Below are 22,374 nucleotides of genomic sequence, written 5' to 3' on the forward strand. Positions count from 1 at the left end.
TTCGTGAATTTGTTATAAAAGTATTACTGATTAAACATTAAAAATGATGTAGCTTTATCTGGTAATATTATACATATGAGTATGTGTCTTATTAACAATCAAATCACAATCAAATCAATTAAATGTTAGGACTGTTGAAAGAACCTATTTTCTTAAGTTAATGAATAAGTAATTCTGTTTTAGTTTTTCAATCAGTATTTCAGAGTTACATTATACTGACCAGAAGTTAAATCCTCTGTTTGAAGAACAAGTAATCCTTTGCTTTATTCCAATGTACAAAGGGTTTGTTCTACAGCTATGATGGTAGTTATAAGTAGTCCAGTGTTTTCCACTTCACTTGAGGTAAGACTTAACATTAATGACTATGCTAGTATAGTATTTGACACTGTAATGACAATTAATGACATCTTTATAACTATTGCTACTTGTTTCACTTTATGTGAGGTAAGAGATAATATTAATGACACTGTAATAACACTTATTGACACCTTTGTAACTGGTGCTACTTGTTCAACTTGATGTAAGAAGAATTATTAATGACTGTTATTAAATCATTTGACAGTGTAATAAAGCTTAATGAAATCTTTATTGTTGGTCCTACTTGTTCCGCTTTATTTCAGGTAGGGGGAAATATTAATTACTGTTTTGTTAAAACTTTTGACGGTGTGATAACACTTAACATTATTATGACTCATGTTATAACATATTTATGACATATGATGATTCTTGGTTAATGTCAAGTTGTCATAACAAAAACATTTTGAATAATGTCAGCTTTGTATTAAAAGTGTCATGATTTACCGAATGACACTTTATGACAACAGTCATAAAAATTCATGAAGACTTACTCATGTTCATGTCAGGTATTATGTCATGTTTATGACGGTGTCATGTCAGTCTTATTCACACCCTCTCAAATAAACTGTTACCCTCTGTAGTTATGCTGACAGAAGCTTTGACCAATTTGAATAAAAAAACTGAACTTGACTGAAAATAACTAGGATCAAATTGACTTTGTATCTGTGCAATTAGTTGTGAACTGGCATATTATAAGTGAATTGAATTTAATTAAAATATTCTCATTCATAGTCAAAGAGAAAAAAAAATAAAAACAGTGCATGTCTTTGCTCTTCTTGTCCTTGAAGCCTGAGCGCTGCCTGAAAAAACACACCAACACCTCCAGCCCACACAAAAGCCCCTCAGTTTATTCAGACTACTTCAGCAGCTAAATGTTCACTGGACAAAAGCTCTGCTGTCCAACCACCACTTCCTGACTTGGATGGGAAGATACACACGACTATGAGATGTTGAACAACAGAGGCAAGAGTCACATTCATGAAGTTCATGTGAAAAGACCAAATATGTCAGGACACAAAATAGTAACACAAGAATCATTGGATCATTGGAATGAAAAGGTGTTTGTGTTAATTAGGATACATCTTTCTTCCAGACTGCATGTATCTGATTTGCATGGTAACCTTCAGGGGGAATGGACTAATTTGTAATATTGTTTTTAGATGTCTGAACAGATAATCAAGTTTTAAATTCAGAAGAAGAAAGTCTAAATCTACTTTAAAGTGAATAATTTCCAAAATCAGAGCTGCAGCCTTGAAAGATATTTTCTTTCACTGTTTTGAACTTTTAGCCTGAATCATTGAATAAACTTTCCTTGATTTGGACAGTAAGATTGATTCTACATACTGTAATTCAAGTCAGTCTTATTAGCATGCTTCATTTGACACTGCTGGGCTGCTGCTGTTAGAGGAGCTGTTGGACGCATCACATAGGAAGGAACGTCTTTTCTTTTCTCCTTGGAGAAGCAAAAAAGGAAGGCGGGACGTGAGCAGCGCTCATTAGGAGAAGCCATATGGTAGAAGAAAGAAACAAAAAGGATGGCAAGATGGAAGAGATTGAGGAACAAAGAGATGGGACTTCTACATTTCTAGAAAACCTAAGTTCACACTCCAACTTTGTCAGATCATTAACTGACCATTTTAGAGGTTTTTCTCCCTGGCTGACTTGATTGTCATGGCTGTGCTGTGTTGCATACAGGTTGAATACAATACCTGGGAATGTAGCCTCTCTTTTTAAGAGTGAACCACAGATTGTTTTCAAAGTAGACAGAGATTCTTGTTCTTAGCCTTGATGCTACTGGCTGTGTGGCTGAGGTTGAATGTCAGGCTGAGGAAAAGTCTTGTCATTGGAAAACTTCACACCTGAGTCAAATAATGAGGTCATTGGTAGGACTCTGGAGAATCTGACTGCACTTAGGAGGTGATTCAGCTATTTGATTGAAGTGTGTTGGATCAGGGACACATCTAAAAGTTGCAGAACACTGGCCGTCAAGGACTGGGATTGCCCACCCCCTAAAGCCTCCTGCTAAGGTTCAAATGCCTGTTCAAGTAGAGGAAGAGCTTCTTTAAGATTCCAGAAGCAATATGTTCTTGTCTTTGAGGGTTGGAAACCCATATTAATCAGAACTCTGTGAGTTCTGGTTGCTTTGGGCAGAAATTGAGATACTAGCCACTGCCAGCTGTGAAAACGTGCTGAAATGCTGTAGTTTTGAATGTGCCATGACAATCTACATACAGTGTTTTCGTTACATCTGGGCTTTTCCTCATTGCATGCAATAATCAATCTGCCTGTAAACTTCTGATTTTGAATATACATTAATGAATAAATACCAGACATTTTCTTTCTCTCATTATTGTATCATATCTCATCATGTCAAACAAGTAAACACTTAAAACAAACAAACACCTGGTCAGTCAGGTGTTTGTTTGTTTTAAGTCAGTTACTGATTCCAACTGACTAAAAGAATACTAATAAAAAAAAAATGTTTGAACTGATTTAACTCCAGATGGCGGGGAAAAAAAGGTTTATGTATCTTTTTATTCTGTGTATGTAAACTTCTGGTTTCAACTGGGTGCCTAAAACTACAGTATATGCCTATGGATAGATATACAGCACATCATCTAAAAGCATCACTTTCTACATGCAGAGATATCAAATACATGTGCTGGTGTGTATGGTTTATGTCAGGATGTAGCTGGATGTCAAATATTTCTCTCTTGCTCTTGCGTCAGTATCAGAGGAGCTACTGGGAGAGAGACTGTTAGTGCTCTGCCTCCCCTCTGACTGTGATGGAGTGTATTCATCACATGAGCTTCTCTGACCTGTCAATCAAAGCCGTCAGCAGAGAGGCAACGCACAGAAATGATTTGATTTATTTATCCTAAGTGCTTCCCTGCTAATCTTATGTGCTTGGGGCTTGAACAGACATAATTACTGTAATAAGAATGATTTGTGTAATCATAACTAGTAGCAGTATTTTGCCTGCAGCAAAACAACAGCAACACTTACCTGATCTGCTGCCCTGCTAAGAGCTTTGCAAATCAAAAAACAAACTTATGGAAAATCCACCCAGAGCTAATGTGCATGAAGCAGAATCCGAGTCTGAAATAGACTCTATTTTTCTGTGATGATGCAACGGCGAGTCAGAGCTGATGTTGAGAGAGTCCTGACAGTTTCCGTCATGCAGAGGAGAGGTTCGTTTTCACTGCAGCTTGATTTGAAAGTCACAAGTTTCAGGTCAGACACTCAGTCATGACTCCATCACGGTACTTCAGACACACTAAAGAGGCTCAGTTATTCCATCACCCCAGGATGTAGCCGTGTCCCACAAAGTGTTTTCTATTACTTCAAACAGCAAATTCTATAAGTTCTCGCCACTGTCTGCAGGACCCAATAATCTAGTTATTGATGTTACTAAGTGGGCATATGGAAAACATATCACAATGTAAGGATTTCATATCAGTTGCTATAGATAATTATTGATTTGTTTTTGTGTTAGATATCTGAAATAATGCCAAACTGGTAACTTTTCTTGTTTTCTCCAGTTTCCTCTCTAGATGTTTTACTCATTTTCTGTCATTCATACAGTTATGAGGCACAGTGGCAAATCCTGAAATTGCTGCTGTGCAAGTGTCTCAACAGGTTGTTGCTAGGTAACTGGAGCGTGTGAGTTAATTGCTTAGTCATGACAGGTTCAGCGGCTAAAGCATTTCCTCTGCCAACATCCTCCAGAATGTTCAGCAAAATTATTAAACATTGTATTGAACCTATTTTCTATTGATATTGATCACATGTCTATAGTAATATATGCTGTTATTGATTTATAGATCAGCTCTAATAGTGATGTATCATTGTACATATTGGTAGGTGGGGATGGGTGAACAAAAGTCAAGGTGTTAAAGTCTTTAAATGGGCTGTGTAAGTTCAGTCCATTCAACCTACTCTTCCTCACAGGAAGAAAGATTTTCTTCCTGAGAAGAAGAGCTGGAAAACTGTTCATACCAGATTACCACCGAAACTAAAGCCAGGCTGTAGATCCTTGGACTGCAAAGCCTCACTCAAACCAATAATGTCCAACAGCTTTAACATTCCAGTTTCTCTGTCTGCATCAGTTTGGGTTGCAGGCTAGAATCATGGTGTGCTTGAATACACACAGCGTAGGGTTGTAGCTGACATCCGAAGCCTTTGCAATGTTTCCCGTTGAAGGCAGGATGAAATGGACGCCTGGGTTACTGACAGGCAATGAAAGTGTGTTTCTAAGCGGCAGTAGGAAAGTAAAACCAGCTGATTTTACAGAAGGCTCTCAGTTTCTCAAGGCAATGCCTCCGGTTATCTCCCCCACCTCACCTAACCCACACCCCCTCTTGCTTCCCACTTCCCTCCCTTAGGCTCACAGCAGGGAAATATTTTAAATCACTTTGTCCTCTACCTAGAAAAACTTCCTGACAGACCGTTTGGTGGACTGCACAAATCTGTTTCTTCTAACTACAGAGTTGAAGTATATTCTGCTTCTGTCTTGTTGACTTTGGAAGTGCGGGGCAGTGACAGCTTTAGTAGGCAGACATCAGTGTAGAAACACCAGGGGACAAATAGTGCTTTTAGTATCAAGAGAAATGGTTCCAAAGCAATGAAGCTTTCCTGCTTTTTATCTTCCTTCCTGCCAAAACACTACCGTCACAGAGAGGATTCCTTGGGCTGTTGTGTGTGTGTGTGTGTGTGGGTGGGGGTGGGGGTGTGTGTGTGTGTGTTGGTGTGTTTGGGTGTGTGTGTGTGTGAGAGTACGTGGAGAGAGAAATAGCTGTCTCCTCTACATTCTGGACAGTACGGTCTCGTTTCGCCTGTAGCTGCTATCTTCAAAGCGACACAGTGATGCTTCAGGGCCGAAGTGTCCCGACAGCAACCTGTGATGGCTGACTGCACCGACTCTCTGTACAAAGGCTGCTGCTCTGTTTGAAGCGTGGCCAGGTGACCAGAACAACACACACACACACACACACAGGACATTGTCTTCAAGCCAATGTAAACCCAAGATGCAATGCAGGTGTGGAAATGTGCAATTTTGTTTGATAAGGAAAGTCAGGTGTCCTAAACAAGTCTTGAACGTGCTCTCAGTATCGATGCATGAATGTTCTCCTTGCTTCATTCCATGTGTCCTTTTCCTGCTTCACTTCCTCTTTCTTCCATTTTCCAGGTACCAGCCAACAGCCATTTCATTTTAAAATAAATTTAAAGGAGTGAGAACTCACCAGAGCTAAGTCAGGAAATGTCTGGAATTTCTACAAGTCTATGGACCCTTGTGAACTGAAATATCAGTCACACATGAATTATGCTTTGAATGCATCCTTGAAGACTGCATTCAATGTTCTGCTTCACATAAACTTATTTTAAACATCACAATAGAATTGTTAAATACAGTATGTAGAAAAAATGTTGACATAAGATGCTAAAGTCAGTTTAATTAAAACTGTCATTAGGACAGAGGGGTTCAGTCACATGAGTGTGACTGTTAAGGCATTAACATCACACCCTGTCCTTGCTCACTGTCAGTAGTTGCGTTTCCACTGACCTTAAAATTGTGGAAATTGGAATTAAGAAAATAAACTTGTTTGATGGCAACACAACAATTTCAAGAAAAACATGTTTTTTGTTCAAACGTTTTTGTGCTAGGAGGAGATTGTTTTTCAGCTGTATCGATATTAATGTGTTTTGCAAAAGTGCACTTTTTCTGCATCACACGAGTCACATGATCATTAACAAGATGTTACAACTGCTGCAAAATATGAGGAGGGTGACAGGAAGTAAAGACACATTCATGTTAATTGCAGTTTTGTTGTGTTTGTCCAGAAACTATGACTCATCTATTTGGGCTCCTCCTCAGAGTTGCAGTTTCTAAGCTTTGGAGTTTCAGCCTCACAGAGCAGCCCTCCCCTGTCAGTCCCCCACTCAGCTCCTTCAAACTAGCCAGCAGCAATTAGCAACCACCAGGTGGAACTGAACATCTCCTGTTCAGTTCAAGGAACAGGAACTGAACAGGAGTTCCTATCATAGCTCCTATGATGAGCTCATCATAGGAGCTATGATAGGAACTCCTGTTCAGTTCCTGAACAGGAGTTCAGAGAACTGAGAACTGTTACACTGTTCTCAGTGTAACAGTGGTAAAAATAGAGCAGCCATGTTGTGATAACTTCCTGAAGGCAGAGTTTCAGAAAGAGCAGGAGTTTTTAAAGAGACAAGACCAATTTCAATGTTTAATTAAAAAGTCAAATTTGTAATTTGAATTTGTATTTGATACATATATAGTATTTTTATAACAACCTATGTTAACAGTTACTTGACTGTGCTATAGAATGGCACTGTGTGCCTGGAAATAATATTCCCCTTTTAATGACTTCTTGCGTAAACAAACCTATTCACTGTTTCATGTATTTCTTATTCAATAGAATCACAGCAATTGCAAAATTGTGTTTTTTCGACATTAGCAGAACATCAACAAAGTTTTGGACACATTTGTAATGGAAATGCAGCCATCACTGGACACAAATATTCATCTTTTCTAACAATTCTAATGAGGTTTATTGGCACATGTTATTTGCTTTCAAAATAAAAGCTCCTAGCCTGCTGTTTGGGCTGGCAGACCTCTGGCTGTCTAAACGGGTTTCATGCTTTGTCATGCGTTCTGCCTGTGAATGCTGCATCCAGGCCCTCTGTGGTGAAGTGTGCTGGGGCTCAGTGACAGGGCGGCTGTCCCTGGCAATGTGGTCATGGAGTGGACTGATGGCGGGAGCTGTTGCGTACCCTGAAAGCCACGTTGCATCAGCTAATCTTGTGAATAATGTAGAATCATGAATAAACATAAAAGAATGGAAATAATCACTGTAAAGAGACCTGTCTTTTCTTCGTTTCCTCCCTTCTCCTCTCCGCCCTGCCTCCCTTTTCTGTCCACTCCTATCTCTTTCTGCTCGTCTTTTTCTAAACCACAAAAACCTTCTTTCTTTCTTCCCTCCCTGCCAAAATCAAACACTCCCACTAGCCTTCCTCCCCCCATTCTCTTTCATACCACCTTCACCCTTTTCTCCTCCTCTCTGGCCACAGTGGTGACAGACATTGTGCTGCTGTAGTAGTGCCGTGTCTCAGTGAGGACCAGCCAGGTCCGGCCCTCGCTCTCAGCTCAATAGAAGCCCGGGTTTCCTCAAAGGCAGCCATCCAGCCAGCACAAAGCCTGCCCACTGGGAAAAGACCCACAAAAGAAAGGGGTGGAGGGATTTTCGCTGTCTTTGCTCTGTCTGAAGCGGCTTGCCTCCATCACCTCGTATAAATAATACAACACTGCCGCAACAACGATAGAAAACACAAAAATTCTGCACTGCTCCCACAAACCTCTGCCTCCATTTTCTCTGTCTTCTCGCTGTTAGTACTTGGGATTTTATCTGACAAATTCCATGAACAGACGGCTGCCTTTTATACAACACATACTCCTAATATTTCATCCATGTATGGTTGCAGAAGCTCAGAAAGACACAGCTTTCAAAGCACAATTGGAAACACACAGCAGTTGGATATAATTCACTCTAAACCAAACCAGTTCAGCACATTCAGTGGGATGAAGAGTTACCATTACAGTTCTTTGGGTTTGTAATGTGTGCTTTCTGCTGTCCATCAAAAACACATTAAAAATCATTCAAATTTATGACAGATGACAGATTTAATATGCATAGCAATACAAATTAATTCTAGTTCATACAAAATGTTAATAAATTCATAAAATATACAATAATTAACCATTTTAGCTCTAAGAATGTTAGTCGTAAAAACTTTCAACTTCTTTTTAAAAACTGACTTCTGTTCAGCTTTAATTAAAATTAATGGCGGAGAGTTTTGTTTCTCTACTAAATGCACCTTTAGTAAGTAAAGGTGCCTTTGGGAAAATTTGTTTTTTCCTGAGGATTTTGAAAATGTCTTTCAACTGCATGTCTGGTGACACAGCCATGTGTTTATTTTTTTGTTCTTGAACAAAAAAATAAACATAGACTTTGGAATTTAAAAATGCTCCATGTTGAGAACAATTGTAAAGCTAACAACCTAACACTGTGCAGTCAAGATTTGAATGGATGGTATTTACTAATGTCCTGCACGAACAATTAATGCTAAACGGACAGCTTTATTCTGCATCAACTAAAGTTTATATGAGACTTTCTTTTCCAAATAATCTAAAAATATTTGAGCTCAGAAAAATATGTAAGTTTTTACAAGTTTAGCCACATCTGAGTGTACATTACTACACCTGACCAAGACAGTTAGTTATCCAAATAGACCCCAGGTAACTTAGCTTCTGCTACTTGTTCGATACGTGTGTTATTTATTGACAAATTTAACTTGGGATCATATTTAAGAGACTTCTTTCAACCAATTGCTAAACATTTAGTCTTTAATGTAGTTAATATTAACTTATTATCTAAACCCAATTGCTCAACAATTTCTAAGTCAATGTTTAAGGTAAAATTGTTAATTTAGCATATTATAAGAACTCAACAATCTGAAGAAGAGTACCATTTCTGTATGAGCTTTGGTCTGGTACAGCTGTGAGTATGGGTAATCTGTCAGTGTGTTGATGAAAACGAGAGCGGAGGGATTAGGCGGCGGCTCTTGTGGCCTGCCGGCCCGTTAGCATGAGGCCGGGACAAAGAGGCTGATTTCAATGGAAATGCAGCAGCTGAGAGGACACGGCTTCCTCAGTGGGGTGACTTCCACCTTTCACACAAACACACAGAAACTCCATTACCCTCCACATCAGGGATCACACACTTAAGCATGTTCAGTGGAATAGAGGTATATTTTGCAGAAGCTGCAGTGAAGAGTTGACGTGGCTTTGCACCTGTCAGTGATTATATAGATAATCTTCTCCTCCGCCCAGTGCTGCTATTAGACCGACCATTATCCCCCGCATGCCTGGCCTCCACGCCCCGTATTACATGCAAATAGCAGCTCTTTATCCAAGCTGTGAATGAAAGATCCATCTGAAAAGAATGGAGCTCCCTGCTCTCCCATCAGACCCAAACCTCCATCCCTTACTGCCTTCCCTTACAGATTCAGTGCAGAGAGCACAGATCTGATGACCCAGCTGGGGCCCAGAGGGGAGCAGAGGAGTGACTGAGCCCCACCAGCATCACTGTCTGCTTTAAAACACGTCAGATTTAACGGAGGTTACACTTTATTTCTTTTTGAAATGTCAAGTTGACTTTTTGAATCAATTACACATAATCAATCAACACTATAAATAAAAAGCCATGAAGAGCAAAGTTAATACAAGTAACAAACAACCGACAAAATGACAGTAGCTGCGTTTCCACAGACTACATAATTGTGCATAATTGGTAAGACGAAAAGAAATCTGCTTAATAGAAACATGGCGATTTCAAAAAACTCATGTTGTTCAATAAAAAACTTTTGGCATTAGGATGAAATTGTTGTATGGCTGTAACAAAATCAGCACATTTGGAAACACTTTTTTTCACATCACATGAGTCACATGACTAACAACCTGACTAGGAGTGGGGTTAGGGTTCTCCCTCATTGGAGTAGAACAGCCAAATAATAAATAAAGTGATTCTAATGAAAACAACATCTTGACTACTTTGGTCAGACATGTAAAAAACTCCAATAAACCTTCTTTCAAATGGTTCAGAAAGTCCAATTAGGAATTCTAAATATAATGCAAATTAAATCATAAAGCATGATCTTACTCAGCGCACAAAGCATAGAATTAGACGGAATATATCTAATAATATATTAGACGGCATATTGTCACGATATCTGATCTAGAATTTTTTTTCAATATCCGGACGATGCAGATATTAATATCGGATCGATGCATCTGGACTAAAGATTTGATGTTATTCACTGTTACAGTTCTGCTGTGTCATTTACCAAGAAACCTACCTTCAAAATAAATAATAAAATCTAAACACAGCTGTGTGGGCCCTCTGAATGAGCAGTATTTCAATCTGCACAAACACTTTTTTTGAGTTTTTGTAAGGTATTGTACAAAATACAGGTTTATCTCTGTATGTTGAAGATAACGTTTGTGTGTTTTGCTGCAGTAGACCTCTGCAAGTGTGTGTGTGCGTGCGTCCATGCTAATGAGCACATACCCGTCAGGCAGTCATGTGCAGGATGCTGCCGCAGGTCAGTGCTTGCTGCCAGACGACGCCTTCCCGTGGCTGTTCTTCCGTGCGCACACCTGTATGCTGTCCCCGCTTTCTGTCTGCAGCTTGACATTTGGTACAGTGAAGATAGAAGACACTGCAGGGGGAACAAATGCATGAAGATTAGACACGAGCCGGCTGGAAGCGAAAAGCATTTTTCAAGCAAGCATTTGAAAAAAACATCCATCCATTGTTTACACATGCTTGTGTTTGTGGGAGGCTGCTGCATTTCACCAGCAATCATGGAGGTGAGAGGCAGGGAAGAGCCTGTAACCACTTAACCTAACAGTTGTGTTTAGACTGAAGAGAGAAGCTGGAGTACCCAGAGAGAACATGCAAACTCCAAGAAGAAAGATCCCCGGCTGGGGTCTCAAACCTAGTATGACTTAAAAGAAACTTGACTTTGTAATTGAGCACCTTGAAACTGGGACTGTCTCTTTAAAAAATAATACTTTTTCTAAAACGCCTGCTTCAGGAAGTCATCACCACATCAATCCTCTATTAACCCTTTAGCAACATTTTTACCAGTGTTTCACTGAGAAGAAACTCCTAGAATGAGCTCAGCAGATGCACAGTTCCATCAGGTGCTTGCTAATTACTGTTGTCTAGTCTGAAGGAGCTGAGTGAGGCTGAAGCTGCCGCTCTGAGGAGAAGCTGTGCCTCGTAGACGGTGCTAGGTCCATCCAGGCGTTTCGCACAGCTGAATGGTTGCCATAGAGATTAAAGGATTTCTCAAACATGCAAGAAAGAATCAAGTCAACACTCCATGTATGTTTATGATGAGGGAATAACATAATGATGATGTTGTGAAGCTCAAAAAAGTCGATTTTGCAGAACACAGATGCATTTACTCATTAAACCTCCCAGGGGTTTTGTGTGGCTGAGCTCCCAGGCTGAGCAGCCGCCTCATATACAAAGAATATTCGTCTTCGATGGAGCTGTCCAGAGTTCGATTCTCGACTCTAGGACTTTTACAGCTGAAAATACTAGAGCCATAAAAAACTTCCAGGCACTCTTTGGTGTCATTTCATTATTCCATGTATTATCCTCACAGAAACATGGCGCTCATAGGCCATCTGTCCTCTGTCCAATGCCTTCTGCTTATCTAAGTTGGGATCTCAGTAGTAAGAGGTCAAGGTAGGAAACCCAGACATCACTCTGCCTAGCAACACACTCTGACTAAATGTGAGGGATCCCAGGGCCTTGGCAGGGCAAAAGGAATATCTATTCCCTCCAGTGAGACCATAGACGGCCCCAGGCTCTCCTCCCACAGGTACAGTGTAGATGCTCACAAATCCTCCACAGAGAGGCCAGGAGATGCTTGAACTCCCCATTTGATTCCGTTTGATGTGGAGGAGAAGCAGGTCTTTATCAAGACTTGCTGGGAAGCTTAGCTCCTCTGCCTCTCTCAGGCAGAGTCCAGCCATCTTATTTCAGCTACTAGTGAGGAAGATTCATTGTTCTGATCATGATTCATATCTCATGGATGTAGTTGATGACAGTGTTGTAGCTAGAGAGCTTTTCTGTTTCATTTAACTCTCTTTTTAACCACAACAGACTGGAGCAACACCAACTCTACTCCAAACAATGTTCCTCATCTACCTCCATTTAATGATTACGTCCATCTGATAGAAATTCAGAGCTGAATTTGAATTCAGCTGAAAGAAGAATTTTCTGGATGATAAAGGACTCTAAGTTTGAGAAGTTCAGCTGTTGAGAGGAAGGCTTCAGGGTGTCCAAGAGTGTCCAGGACTGTCTCCTACTGTCTCCAGAGTAGAGAGTGCTTCAAACAGACAACAGCATCACTGATACATCAAAGACGCCTGTCTATTTTGCTGAATCACTGCTTCCTGACTTCAGTTTTGGAATTTCCATTTGGGAGAAATCGATTCTCATCATTCACTGTGAAAAGAGCTGATGTTCTTCAAAAACTTAGGGCAGAGGGCCTGGAGTTCTGCTCTCGGTCCACATCAGCTGATCCTCATCCAGTAGGAAACGGCTCTTCCTATTGTTATCCCAGGCTTAGCATTCTGCCCCTCCACTCTCAGGCACCCACTCTGTCACACTCAGATCAAAATGAAAATGTCACAGTCCAATCCCCGGAGTCACAGGAGCTCAAAGACGTTTATGGTTTCAATAAAGCAGGCATTGTTTCTGATAATCACTCTGGGTTATATGATAACACATAGCGGGGCAGAGGAATGAGAAGATCATTTCTTTATGGAGAGCATGAGACATTTACTTGACTTTATATTGGCCTTGTTTAAACAATAAGTCGATTCATCTGTCTGAAGCAGTCAGACAGCTTTGAATGTTTCTATTGGCTGCTGGGCTGTTCAGAGAAAAACAACTGATTCTTTTTCACTTCTCCACCAAGATGCTAACATCATGACTTGGCATCGTGTCCAACATTCATCATAAGATGAATGCAGAAGCATGGTTAATAAATTAGAAATGATTTTGTTGTTCTTATAGGCCAGACCTGATTCATTCCAGTATTGTGATCAGCAGCCGCAAAAAAATCATTCATTGGGCATCAAATAGCTCTCAAGCCACACTTTGGAAACCTCTTAAACACAGCAACCATCTCCAACATTGCCCAACACTGGATAGAAGGCAACGTGATCAACTAAAAGGTTTTATAAAAAAAAACTAAAAACAAAAATAAACTTAAGATAAGATAAGATAAGATTTATTTGTCATTGTCATCAACAGATTACGAGATTGAGATTTGCTCGACTCGACTTACAGACTTGTTGTAATAATGCTGTATTTTTGTAACTATTATTGATTTGTCTTACATAGAAACTCCAACCAAGATTTAAACGCAAAACCTTATGACTGACAAATGATCCATTCAACTCAGTTGATCAGAAATCATCAGGGTTTTTTTCTGGAATTTTAGGTTGTTGTTTCTTTCCTCTGATTAAACTCCATTTGGAACATCAAACTGGATGTTTTCTTTGTTTTCAGGTGGAATAAATGGTTACCTACAAATAATCGCTTTTAGTGGCAATGCACATTTTATTCCTCTGTCCCACTGCTGCAGCCACTTCACCATTTAAGTAATTAACTAGTTTTTAATCTCACTCTGCCGTTTGTTTGAAACAATTCAACACATTCGTCCCCACAAAGAGGCAAAGGGAAAACAGAGGCGAGCGGTACTTTGGTTTGATCCGTTCCCGTCCTGGTTTTGGGAACGGTTTTATTCCTCATTCTGCTCTGCTGCTCTGCCTGAAGAGAACACAGTGAGATGAAGGCAGAGCGGGGAAAACAGGAGCGAGTGAGCATGACAAAAATCTAAATGAGCCATCTCCTTCCTGCCTCTCTGTCAGTGACCGCTGCTTTCCGCTTCTTTTTCAACACGACAGCCTGCTGGGAGCTGATAACAGGATTAATAATGCAGAAAAATCTTAATCGGGGGGAATTAAAAATGAAATTCTCCAATTAAAATTACCACCCTGTCAGTGGTGGCACACTCAGGTCTGTTGAGCTGGCTTTTCACCGTGCTAATGAATAACAGCTTAAGGGATTGCTAATGTGTGTGCAGCGTGTCAAAGAATATGGATAGGTAGTCATATCTGACATACTTTGATGCAACAACCCAATTCTGAAGGATTAATTGAAATAAAACCTGAAAGTTAAGCCGTGGCTAAAGCCTCTAACTCTGAGATTCAGAATGCATGAGGGAAATGTGCCTCCAAACCCCAGGCATGCTGAAAGCTATGAGTGGTAAAAGCTAAAAGCTGTGTGTTTCTGAAATTTCAGAGCCCTGGCTTATTTAAAGAGAGCCTCAGTGTACTTTTCTCTGGGCAAACAACCAGTCAAGAAGACAGAAAATCAAACCAAGAATACTTGCAGGAGCCAGCAGAGGACCGGCTGGGCTTACTGTCCCAACGGCATCCGCATGATAAGACCGGCTTTCTGTGCCTGATCAAAAACAAGCCCAGGTTGCTCCTGGCTGTCTTCCTCACAGACAGACAGACCAGGACAGAGTGAAGACTCAACACAAAAGGAAAGGACTGTACCAAAGCACAAAGCAGGGAAGGGAAAGAAAAAAGGAACAGATAGAGAGCCATTGTGTCACTGTCAGTCTCTTTACCTGCTAACCCTGGAGCCAAAAACGATGCTCAGACAGAAATACTAAGCGCCAAACAAAATGATCCACCAGGTGGTCTAAGATTTCAGTCAGTTGGATCAAATTCATAATCTGCGTAGCTTTCTAGCAGTATTTTTTTTACATTTTTTTTAATATAGTTTATGAGTTTAGTCATGGCTCCACAGTGGCGCAGTTGGTAGCGGTGTTATCTTGCTGCAAGAAGGTCCTGGGTTCGATTCCCGGCCCGGGGTCTTTCTGCTTGGATTTTGCATGTTTTCCTTGTGCATGGGCAAACATGCACAAGAGGGTTAACAATACACATAATTTTATATTTCAAGGATTATTTGTTTCCATTGATTTTTCTTACTGTTCCTAAATAAAACTAAATGTTGAGATTATGAAACTAACTGTGTTAAAAGCCTGAATTACCTAAACGTAGCTTTGTCTTCAACTACACTCTTCTACTCTGTGCTTCTTGTGCAGTGCAGTGCTTTACAGCTGCAGTGTAACAGTGTGTAAAAGTGGTGAGACATTAGGAGTTACATACTGTCCTGCAGTTCCCAGAGCCGTGGAGGAAGGTTGCTGAAGTATTCATGGTTGAGGGCCGCCTGCGCTGACAGCCGGTTCTTTGGGAAGCACTGGAGGAACCTGGAGGCCAACTCCTCAGCGTGGTCCACGTAGCCCAACCTGACACATAAAACACACCTAATTAGTTCAACTGATCAAAGAAACAAACATCATACAGAGCGCGGCGCTCTGTTCCTCTTCACTCACAAGACTGACATCCTCCAACTCATAGCTGCTGACTGCTGCTCATTACTTTGAAGGTTTGCTGACTTGAGAGGAGAAACACACACATGCAAAGGCAAAGGAGAGAGCATGCCACCGACTTTCTCCTGCGAGCTCTCATGATGACTGGGTCACCATAAGATAAAAGTCCTTGCAGCAAGAGCCAAGAAAGAGACATGAGTGTGTGAGTGTGTGCTGACAGTAGTGAACTTGTGAACCAGCCGCAGCTTGCGATGCTGAGGGGGAGAGAAAATAAACAGAGGTACAGAGTAATTAGTCATCAGCTGCATTAAATAAACATGATGTTATTCAGTGGTACCGAGAACAACTGTAAAATCCTGAGGGTTCTGTTCCTCCACCTCCCAAACCCTCCACCCACTCTGACAGCTGCTCCCTTGCCTCCTAACAGGGATCTAAACCGGACTTATCAGCAGAAAAAAGACGTGTGAGGGAATAAATCTCTGCTCTGTAGCGCTCAGCACGGATGCAGAGATAAAGTTAATGAAGTCCATCAGGGCCTGTGCTGCTGGGTTCTTTCCCAAACAACTAAAAAACTTCAGCACAGACTCTTTTTTTTCAGAGACATCAGAGTTTAAACTGATGGATTCATAACTACGGATTGCTATTCATGTTAACACGTGCTGAACCTGTCAAAGTGTCCTTAAGATACAGTTTGTTGGCAAAAGTGGTCACCCACCCCTGAGAATCATTCAGTTCTTCCAATCAGTTCCACACCCACAGGTGTAGAAAATGCAGCTGCCAGACATGCAGAATGCTTCTAAAAAGTTTGGAGAAGAACAGGTAGCACTCAAGAGATCAATGAATTCCAGAATGGTACAATGATAGAAGGTCACTTGTGACACTTGTAATTTCTTAACTTCTAAATAATTCACATTCAACTGTTGGTGGAATTGTGACAAAGTACTGTAGAAGTGATTGGAGATGACAGATACTCGGCCATGAAGTGGTAGACCCACAGAGCTGGGTCAGCAGATGCTGCAGAAAAAAGTGAGCAGAGGTTAACAATTTTCTTCAGAGGCTATGATTACAAACATCCAAATTTCATATACCCTTTAGATTAGGTCAAGAACCTCATAGAACAGGTTTCTATGGCTGAGCAGTTGCATCCAAGCCTAAATCATAAAGTGCAACACAAAATATCAGATGGAGTTGTGTAAAGTATGCAGCCAGTGAAGCAGTGGAGACATCAGTCTGGGTTTGGTCGAGGGAACACTTAGGTATGACTCATTCCTGTCCCAACATGACTGCACCAGTCAGTGCTTAAACCTTACTTAAAACTTAAACCTGGGAGTTTGGTGGGGAAAAAATCTGACTGGCATGACCAGACTCCTCACCTCAGACCAATAGAACACCTTTGGGATGAATAAGGGCGGAAACTAAACCCAGGCCTTCCAGTTCCACATCAGTGTCTGACCTCACAAATGCACTTCTGGAATACTGGTCAGGTATTTCCATAAACACTCTTAAACCTTCCTGCTTGGTTTTTGATGGCGAACGAATAAATATTTTTAGCTCTGTGTATAGTATGTACACCCGTATACACATGCAGCACCTTCCACACTATTTACACTCCTTTAAAAGATGTGAGAAGGTGGGGAAGAAAGAAACTCAGTGAGTATTCTGAATAGCGAGTAAGACTTAGATTCGGATTGGTTCTTGATGACATTTCTACCTAACCTACTCTAGAGTAGGTAGAAACCAGAATGTACTGGACCTGAGGTGACGATTTATCATGACAAACGATGAATAGCTCTAATATTCAGCAGAGATCTGAAGCACACAGCCAAGTGACTTCAGGTCCAGGCTGTGAACTAGTTAGTCCAGCCAAATTCCAGAGTTAAATCCAACTCAACATCTCCAGTAAGATCTAAAACAAGCTACAATCACAGCTCAACCAACCTGACCCTGAAAACATGTGAGCCAAGCTCGGTGAGATGAGGTTGGGATGGTTAAAACTGCTTACATAAAACATTGAGGAAACGCTGGGAATATTAGTGTACATAAAATCTTAAAATTTTTATATGTTTTGTTTTGTTTAGCAATTAAAATCATCCAATATTTAGCTTTTTTGGGGAGAAATGAAGTTTTTTAAGGGTAATTGCAAAGCAGCAGAAACAAGTTTTACTTTAATGTTTCTCTGCAGCCAGAGAGTTTCCATTCAGATATGAATCAGTGTGAAATCACCTGGCTCTCGTGATGGTCTTTGGAAGTTGATGTACTGTGTGCAAATTCCTTTCTGCTCTTGTTTCTATCCAGACCGAATGATTAGGGAAAGTTTGATAACAGCCCATTCAGTCTCATCCAGGTGATGAGGCATTGTCAGTGTGGTGAAGCCTGCCTTCTTCACTGGAGTGTTACTTCTCTGAGTTTTCCATCAAAATAACCACAGAAACAAAACAAAACTCAAACACCCCCACCTCTACTGTTCCCTCACTGCTGCTTTTGTGTTTCTGATTTATGGTATATGAAGAGCTTCCAAAGTGAGGTAGCCTTAACAATGCCTGTGCTGTTTAAAGACAAGTGTGCAATCACGAATAGCAGGTCAATACATGCAACTGTTCTGTGTACAGCAAATGATACATGGCTTAGGTTGCCTGTTGACATTCTACACAATGGGAGGGACCTGTGTGCTCAGTGCTGGTGGTACAAGAGGGAAGGTGTAGCAAAACCTCACACCAAGGAAGGGTGAAGGCCAAAAACAGCAAGAACAAGCAGGGTGTGGCCGGCCTCTGGACACAGACCCAAGTAATCCGGTGTGAAAAAGAGAGAACACAGGAAGTCAATATCAATGACTTTGGCTACGGACACACAGCAGATCTTGATGCTAAATTCAGATTTTTGTGCTGGAATATAATTTTGTTTACATGGCTGTTCAAACTACTGATAGATGTGACAGCAGTCAGACTTTAGTGTGAGCAGTTTTACATCCCCAAAGTAACCTGCATGCACAGAAGAACATTGACGTTACCCAGCAGCACTGTGTTTATGGGAGAAACAAAGGATGGCACAGACTCTTAAACTCGACTTTAAGAATTTACTCAGCAATGGGATCCAACAGTATTGTCTCTAATTCATAAAATGATGATGGAAGCTAATAAAAATAAAGTATGACTAATAAAGATGCTGAAGCCCCTGTAGAGAAGTCTGTTTGTGTGTGTAGTCAGAGCCAAGAGTGGTGGGATTGTGATGTGTTTCAGTGTCACACACACTTCTATCATAATTTCATAATTATAATTTCAGCCATTATTTACATCCAGATTTACCACGTCTGGCTTCTGCTGGTGCAGAATTATGAGGCATGTCTCATGTCAGTCAAGTAAAAGCTGGATAAAAGGCAACATGACCGTTCAGACTACAGGTGCTTTGACAAGTAGGGATATAATGCCAATTCATTACCATGTACGGAAGATATTTCCATTATGACTTTTTAATTCTGACCATTTAATTTTTGACTTTGGTTCAGCCCTGAATCTCATTCTGCATAACCACATATTACCATTGAAATACAGCAATGAAAGGAAAAAGGATCAAGTTGTGCTGCTGTTGTGGAAACAAAGGCTTAGTTCACCAGTGAATCCGACTCAAATCTGATTTTTTTTTGCCCATATGTGACCTATATCCCGCTTTTTCATGGCCGTCCGAACAGTCCAATTCCAATCTTTTCACCCCCAAAGAATTTAATTTTGCCGCTTGGTTCCATGAGATAGAACTCAGATAATATTACCTCTGATCAATCATTCAAACAGCTTCTGAGGTGAAAACCAAATTGGTGTAGGAGAACATTTTAAACCTTGTGTGTTTTTGTTTTGAACCCAGTTAACATTCAACCTATAGAAATAGATTTAGAGCCACATAAAGTTCTGCCATTTTCGAGTAATGAATTTACTGTAAATATACAAGAGAATAAAGAATAATAAACAACTTTACGTGTGGACATTATGAAGCAGCTTTTGAGTTAAAGGACGGCAACCTTTATGCTCAAACTAAAATGTGCTATGAGAAATGTCTGATCGTACGCTGCATAGGAAAAAAATAAAGATAAACGCCATGAACCCTGGAAGACCGGCTGCACAGATGTTATGGGCATTTTCACAGCTGGAGGAAGAAAGCGGCTGGAGAAATGGCTGATGGGGAAGAAACACGAGGGGTAAGATGGGGTGAGCCAGCGCTCAGGGCAGAGACAAAATGATTGTATATATGTTCATATCAAATTCAGCGTTTCCTGGCTGAAGATGAAAGGCGGCAGAGAGGAAGTGATTATCATTAACATTCCGCTTTGCTTTCTTTGTTCATATTTTGATTTCCTCTTGGACGGGAACCGGACTGGGAAGTGGAGCTGAAAACAAAACACCAAAACTCACTTTCCTCACAATCCAAGTGTTTTACTTCACTGTCTCTGGGAAGCAATTGTTTCTCAAGAGTCCAGAACCTCTGGATGAAGCAAAGTGTAAAATATGGGTCTGGTTTTTACCAGGTCAGTATACCCTAGAAGAGGTTGTACTTTCCTCATATCACTACTGAAGTAGTGATATGAATGTCTGTCAGACAATCTTTATCTTTGACTGTCTAACCTCTCCAGGTTTTATGAGCTTTGTTTTCTTGTCAATATTTTATCAGATAGCCACTTCTCTGGTAGATCTCAAATAGGAAACAAATATAGTTAATGTACAGATCTGTTTACATCACAGTTAGAAACCCTGGGATACATGTAGTAGTCACCAGATGTGTTTCTGTTACAAATGTGCACAAATCGATATTCTCCTAATGTCAAAAAAACCTCACAACTGCAGTCTTTCTATTAAATAACAAATAAATGTTAAATCACACATGAATAGGTTTGCTCAAGCAAGTCATTAAAGATCATGGCAGCAATGAATGTAAACAGTAACATGGAATATATTCAGAATTCAGTCATGGCTCATCATCAGCCAATCAGAGGAGACGTCGGCATCTTGGAATCAATAAAAATAATGACTTGAGATTCTAATGTATATTGCGACAGACTGGCGATCTGTCCCGGGTGTACCCCGCCTCTCGCCTGAAACGTTCACTGGAGGGACAAAGGTGTAAAGAAAATGGATGGATGGATGGATTCTAATGTATATAAAAAAAACTGGAATATTTGGTAGATGATAATCAGTGATTTGTGGGAATCTTTTTACTTTACTGATTGGAGACACAGAAGATCCCCAGAGGGATTCATGACACAAATGATCTCTTTAATTATCCAGAATCCCAGGAGGCACTATGTCGGAGCAGCCCTGTGTGATGAGGCCGTTAGCTTAGTGGGGATGTCCCTTTACTGTAGCAGTTCCACGGTGTGATCCCAGCTGATCAGACTGCTGCAGTTTTGCATAAATCAGTTTCCCTGTGGAACACAGACACACTCCTCCTCTGCCCTCTGTGGTTTTGTGCTCCAGATGTTCGCCTGGAGGCAGACAGCAGCAGCCCAGACGGTGCCACCGTGCCCTTTTCCTGCCATATGGGCCTGCTGTCCCACAGTAGAAACTCTAGCTGTGGTTCAATTACAAATGTGCACAAATCTTAGGCAATATTCTGCTGATGCCGAAAAAACAAACACAAAAGAAAAACAATTGTGTTTTTTCCATTAGATAGGAAATTCAATTAAAATCACACCTGAATAAGTTTGTTCATGTGCTAAGTCATTAAAAATTATGGCAGTGGCAAATTCACATCCAGCTGTTGGTCATGTGACTTATGTAATGAAAACAAGTGTTTAAACTGCAGTTTAGCAAAATCCATCTATTTCAATACGGCTGAGAAACCACATAACCCTACCACAAAAATGTATTATCAAGAAATGTGAGGTTTTTTTAAAATTAAAATCTTTCCATTAAGCAAGTTTATTTTTTAATTTTAATCTGCGCAATTATGTGGTTAATAGAAACGCAGCTTTTGATGTAAAGACTGCAGGAAGGAAGGATGTGGAGGCTCCATTAGTGTCACTGATGTACATTGGAAACCAGAAGTTTACATACACCTAACAAAAAACAAACATGCATATAACTTTTTTCTTCAATGTCTGAAGTTAAATTAGACTAAACCTCTCTTGTTTTCGATCAGTTAGAATTACCCAAATTATTTCTGTTTGATAAACTCCACAACAATGGGAGAAAGAAATGAATACATTTGAGATTTATTTATTAATTTATATCTTCTTTTTTTTCGTTTCGTCTCATTTAACTGTACTTCAGTAACACTAATGGAGCCTCCACCCTTCCTGAACTGACATTGTGTTTCCTCCAGTCTCTCTCTTTCATTCTCTCAAACACACGCACACACCCCCCCACCTGCAAACACACACACACACACACAGAACAGGTGATTTAAGTTAAGACTTACTTATTCCACGCTTGTCGAAGCTTCTTGGCGCTGTACACTGTAAAGCGTTCTGTAATGAAAAAAAGAAAAAATAACCTGCTGTTAATATGAACAGAATAATTACTCTCACAACACAAAGTAGGGCTACAGATCTCAAACAGTAACCCATCATGCCCAGATCTAAAGAAATTCAAGAGCAGATGACAAACAAAGTAATTGACTTGTAGCCGTTTCAGTCTGGAAATGGTTACGAAGCTATTTCTAAGGCTGCAGGACTCTAGAGAACCACAGTGAGAAATGATATTGAATGGATAAAGCATGGAACAGTGGAGAACCTTCCCAGAAATGGCTGATTCACTAAAACTATTCCAGGAGTTTATCAACAACTCCTCCAGGAAGTTACAGCAGAACCCAAAACAGCATCACAGTCTCAGTTCAGGTCAAAGTTCACAATTCAATAATAGCAAAAAGAGATTTTATTCACATTTAAAAAATAAATAAATAAATAAATAAATATTAGATTTACAATCAGAAACATGTCAATAAAAAGGTTCAGGCCAGAATCCT

At 40.3% G+C, this 22,374-nt stretch overlaps 1 protein-coding gene across 4 annotated transcripts in view; it reads right to left on the bottom strand.

Annotated features, from left to right (window-relative positions):
* cdk14 (cyclin dependent kinase 14) overlaps positions 1 to 22,374 on the bottom strand; it is a 156,286-nt gene that overhangs the window by 30,946 nt on the left and 102,966 nt on the right. For all 4 annotated transcript variants that reach the window (XM_032558884.1, XM_032558883.1, XM_032558886.1 and 1 more), the window contains 3 exons: positions 21,829 to 21,877; positions 15,203 to 15,342; positions 10,503 to 10,653 (listed from right to left, as the gene is read on the bottom strand). In XM_032558884.1, the coding sequence (XP_032414775.1) occupies positions 10,538 to 10,653; positions 15,203 to 15,342; positions 21,829 to 21,877 (305 nt within the window). In that variant the 3' untranslated portion in view covers positions 10,503 to 10,537. The remainder of the gene's footprint in view (positions 1 to 10,502; positions 10,654 to 15,202; positions 15,343 to 21,828; positions 21,878 to 22,374) is intronic.

Source organism: Xiphophorus hellerii, chromosome 3 (genome assembly GCF_003331165.1).
Source record: "Xiphophorus hellerii strain 12219 chromosome 3, Xiphophorus_hellerii-4.1, whole genome shotgun sequence".
Classification (NCBI taxonomy): domain Eukaryota; kingdom Metazoa; phylum Chordata; class Actinopteri; order Cyprinodontiformes; family Poeciliidae; genus Xiphophorus; species Xiphophorus hellerii.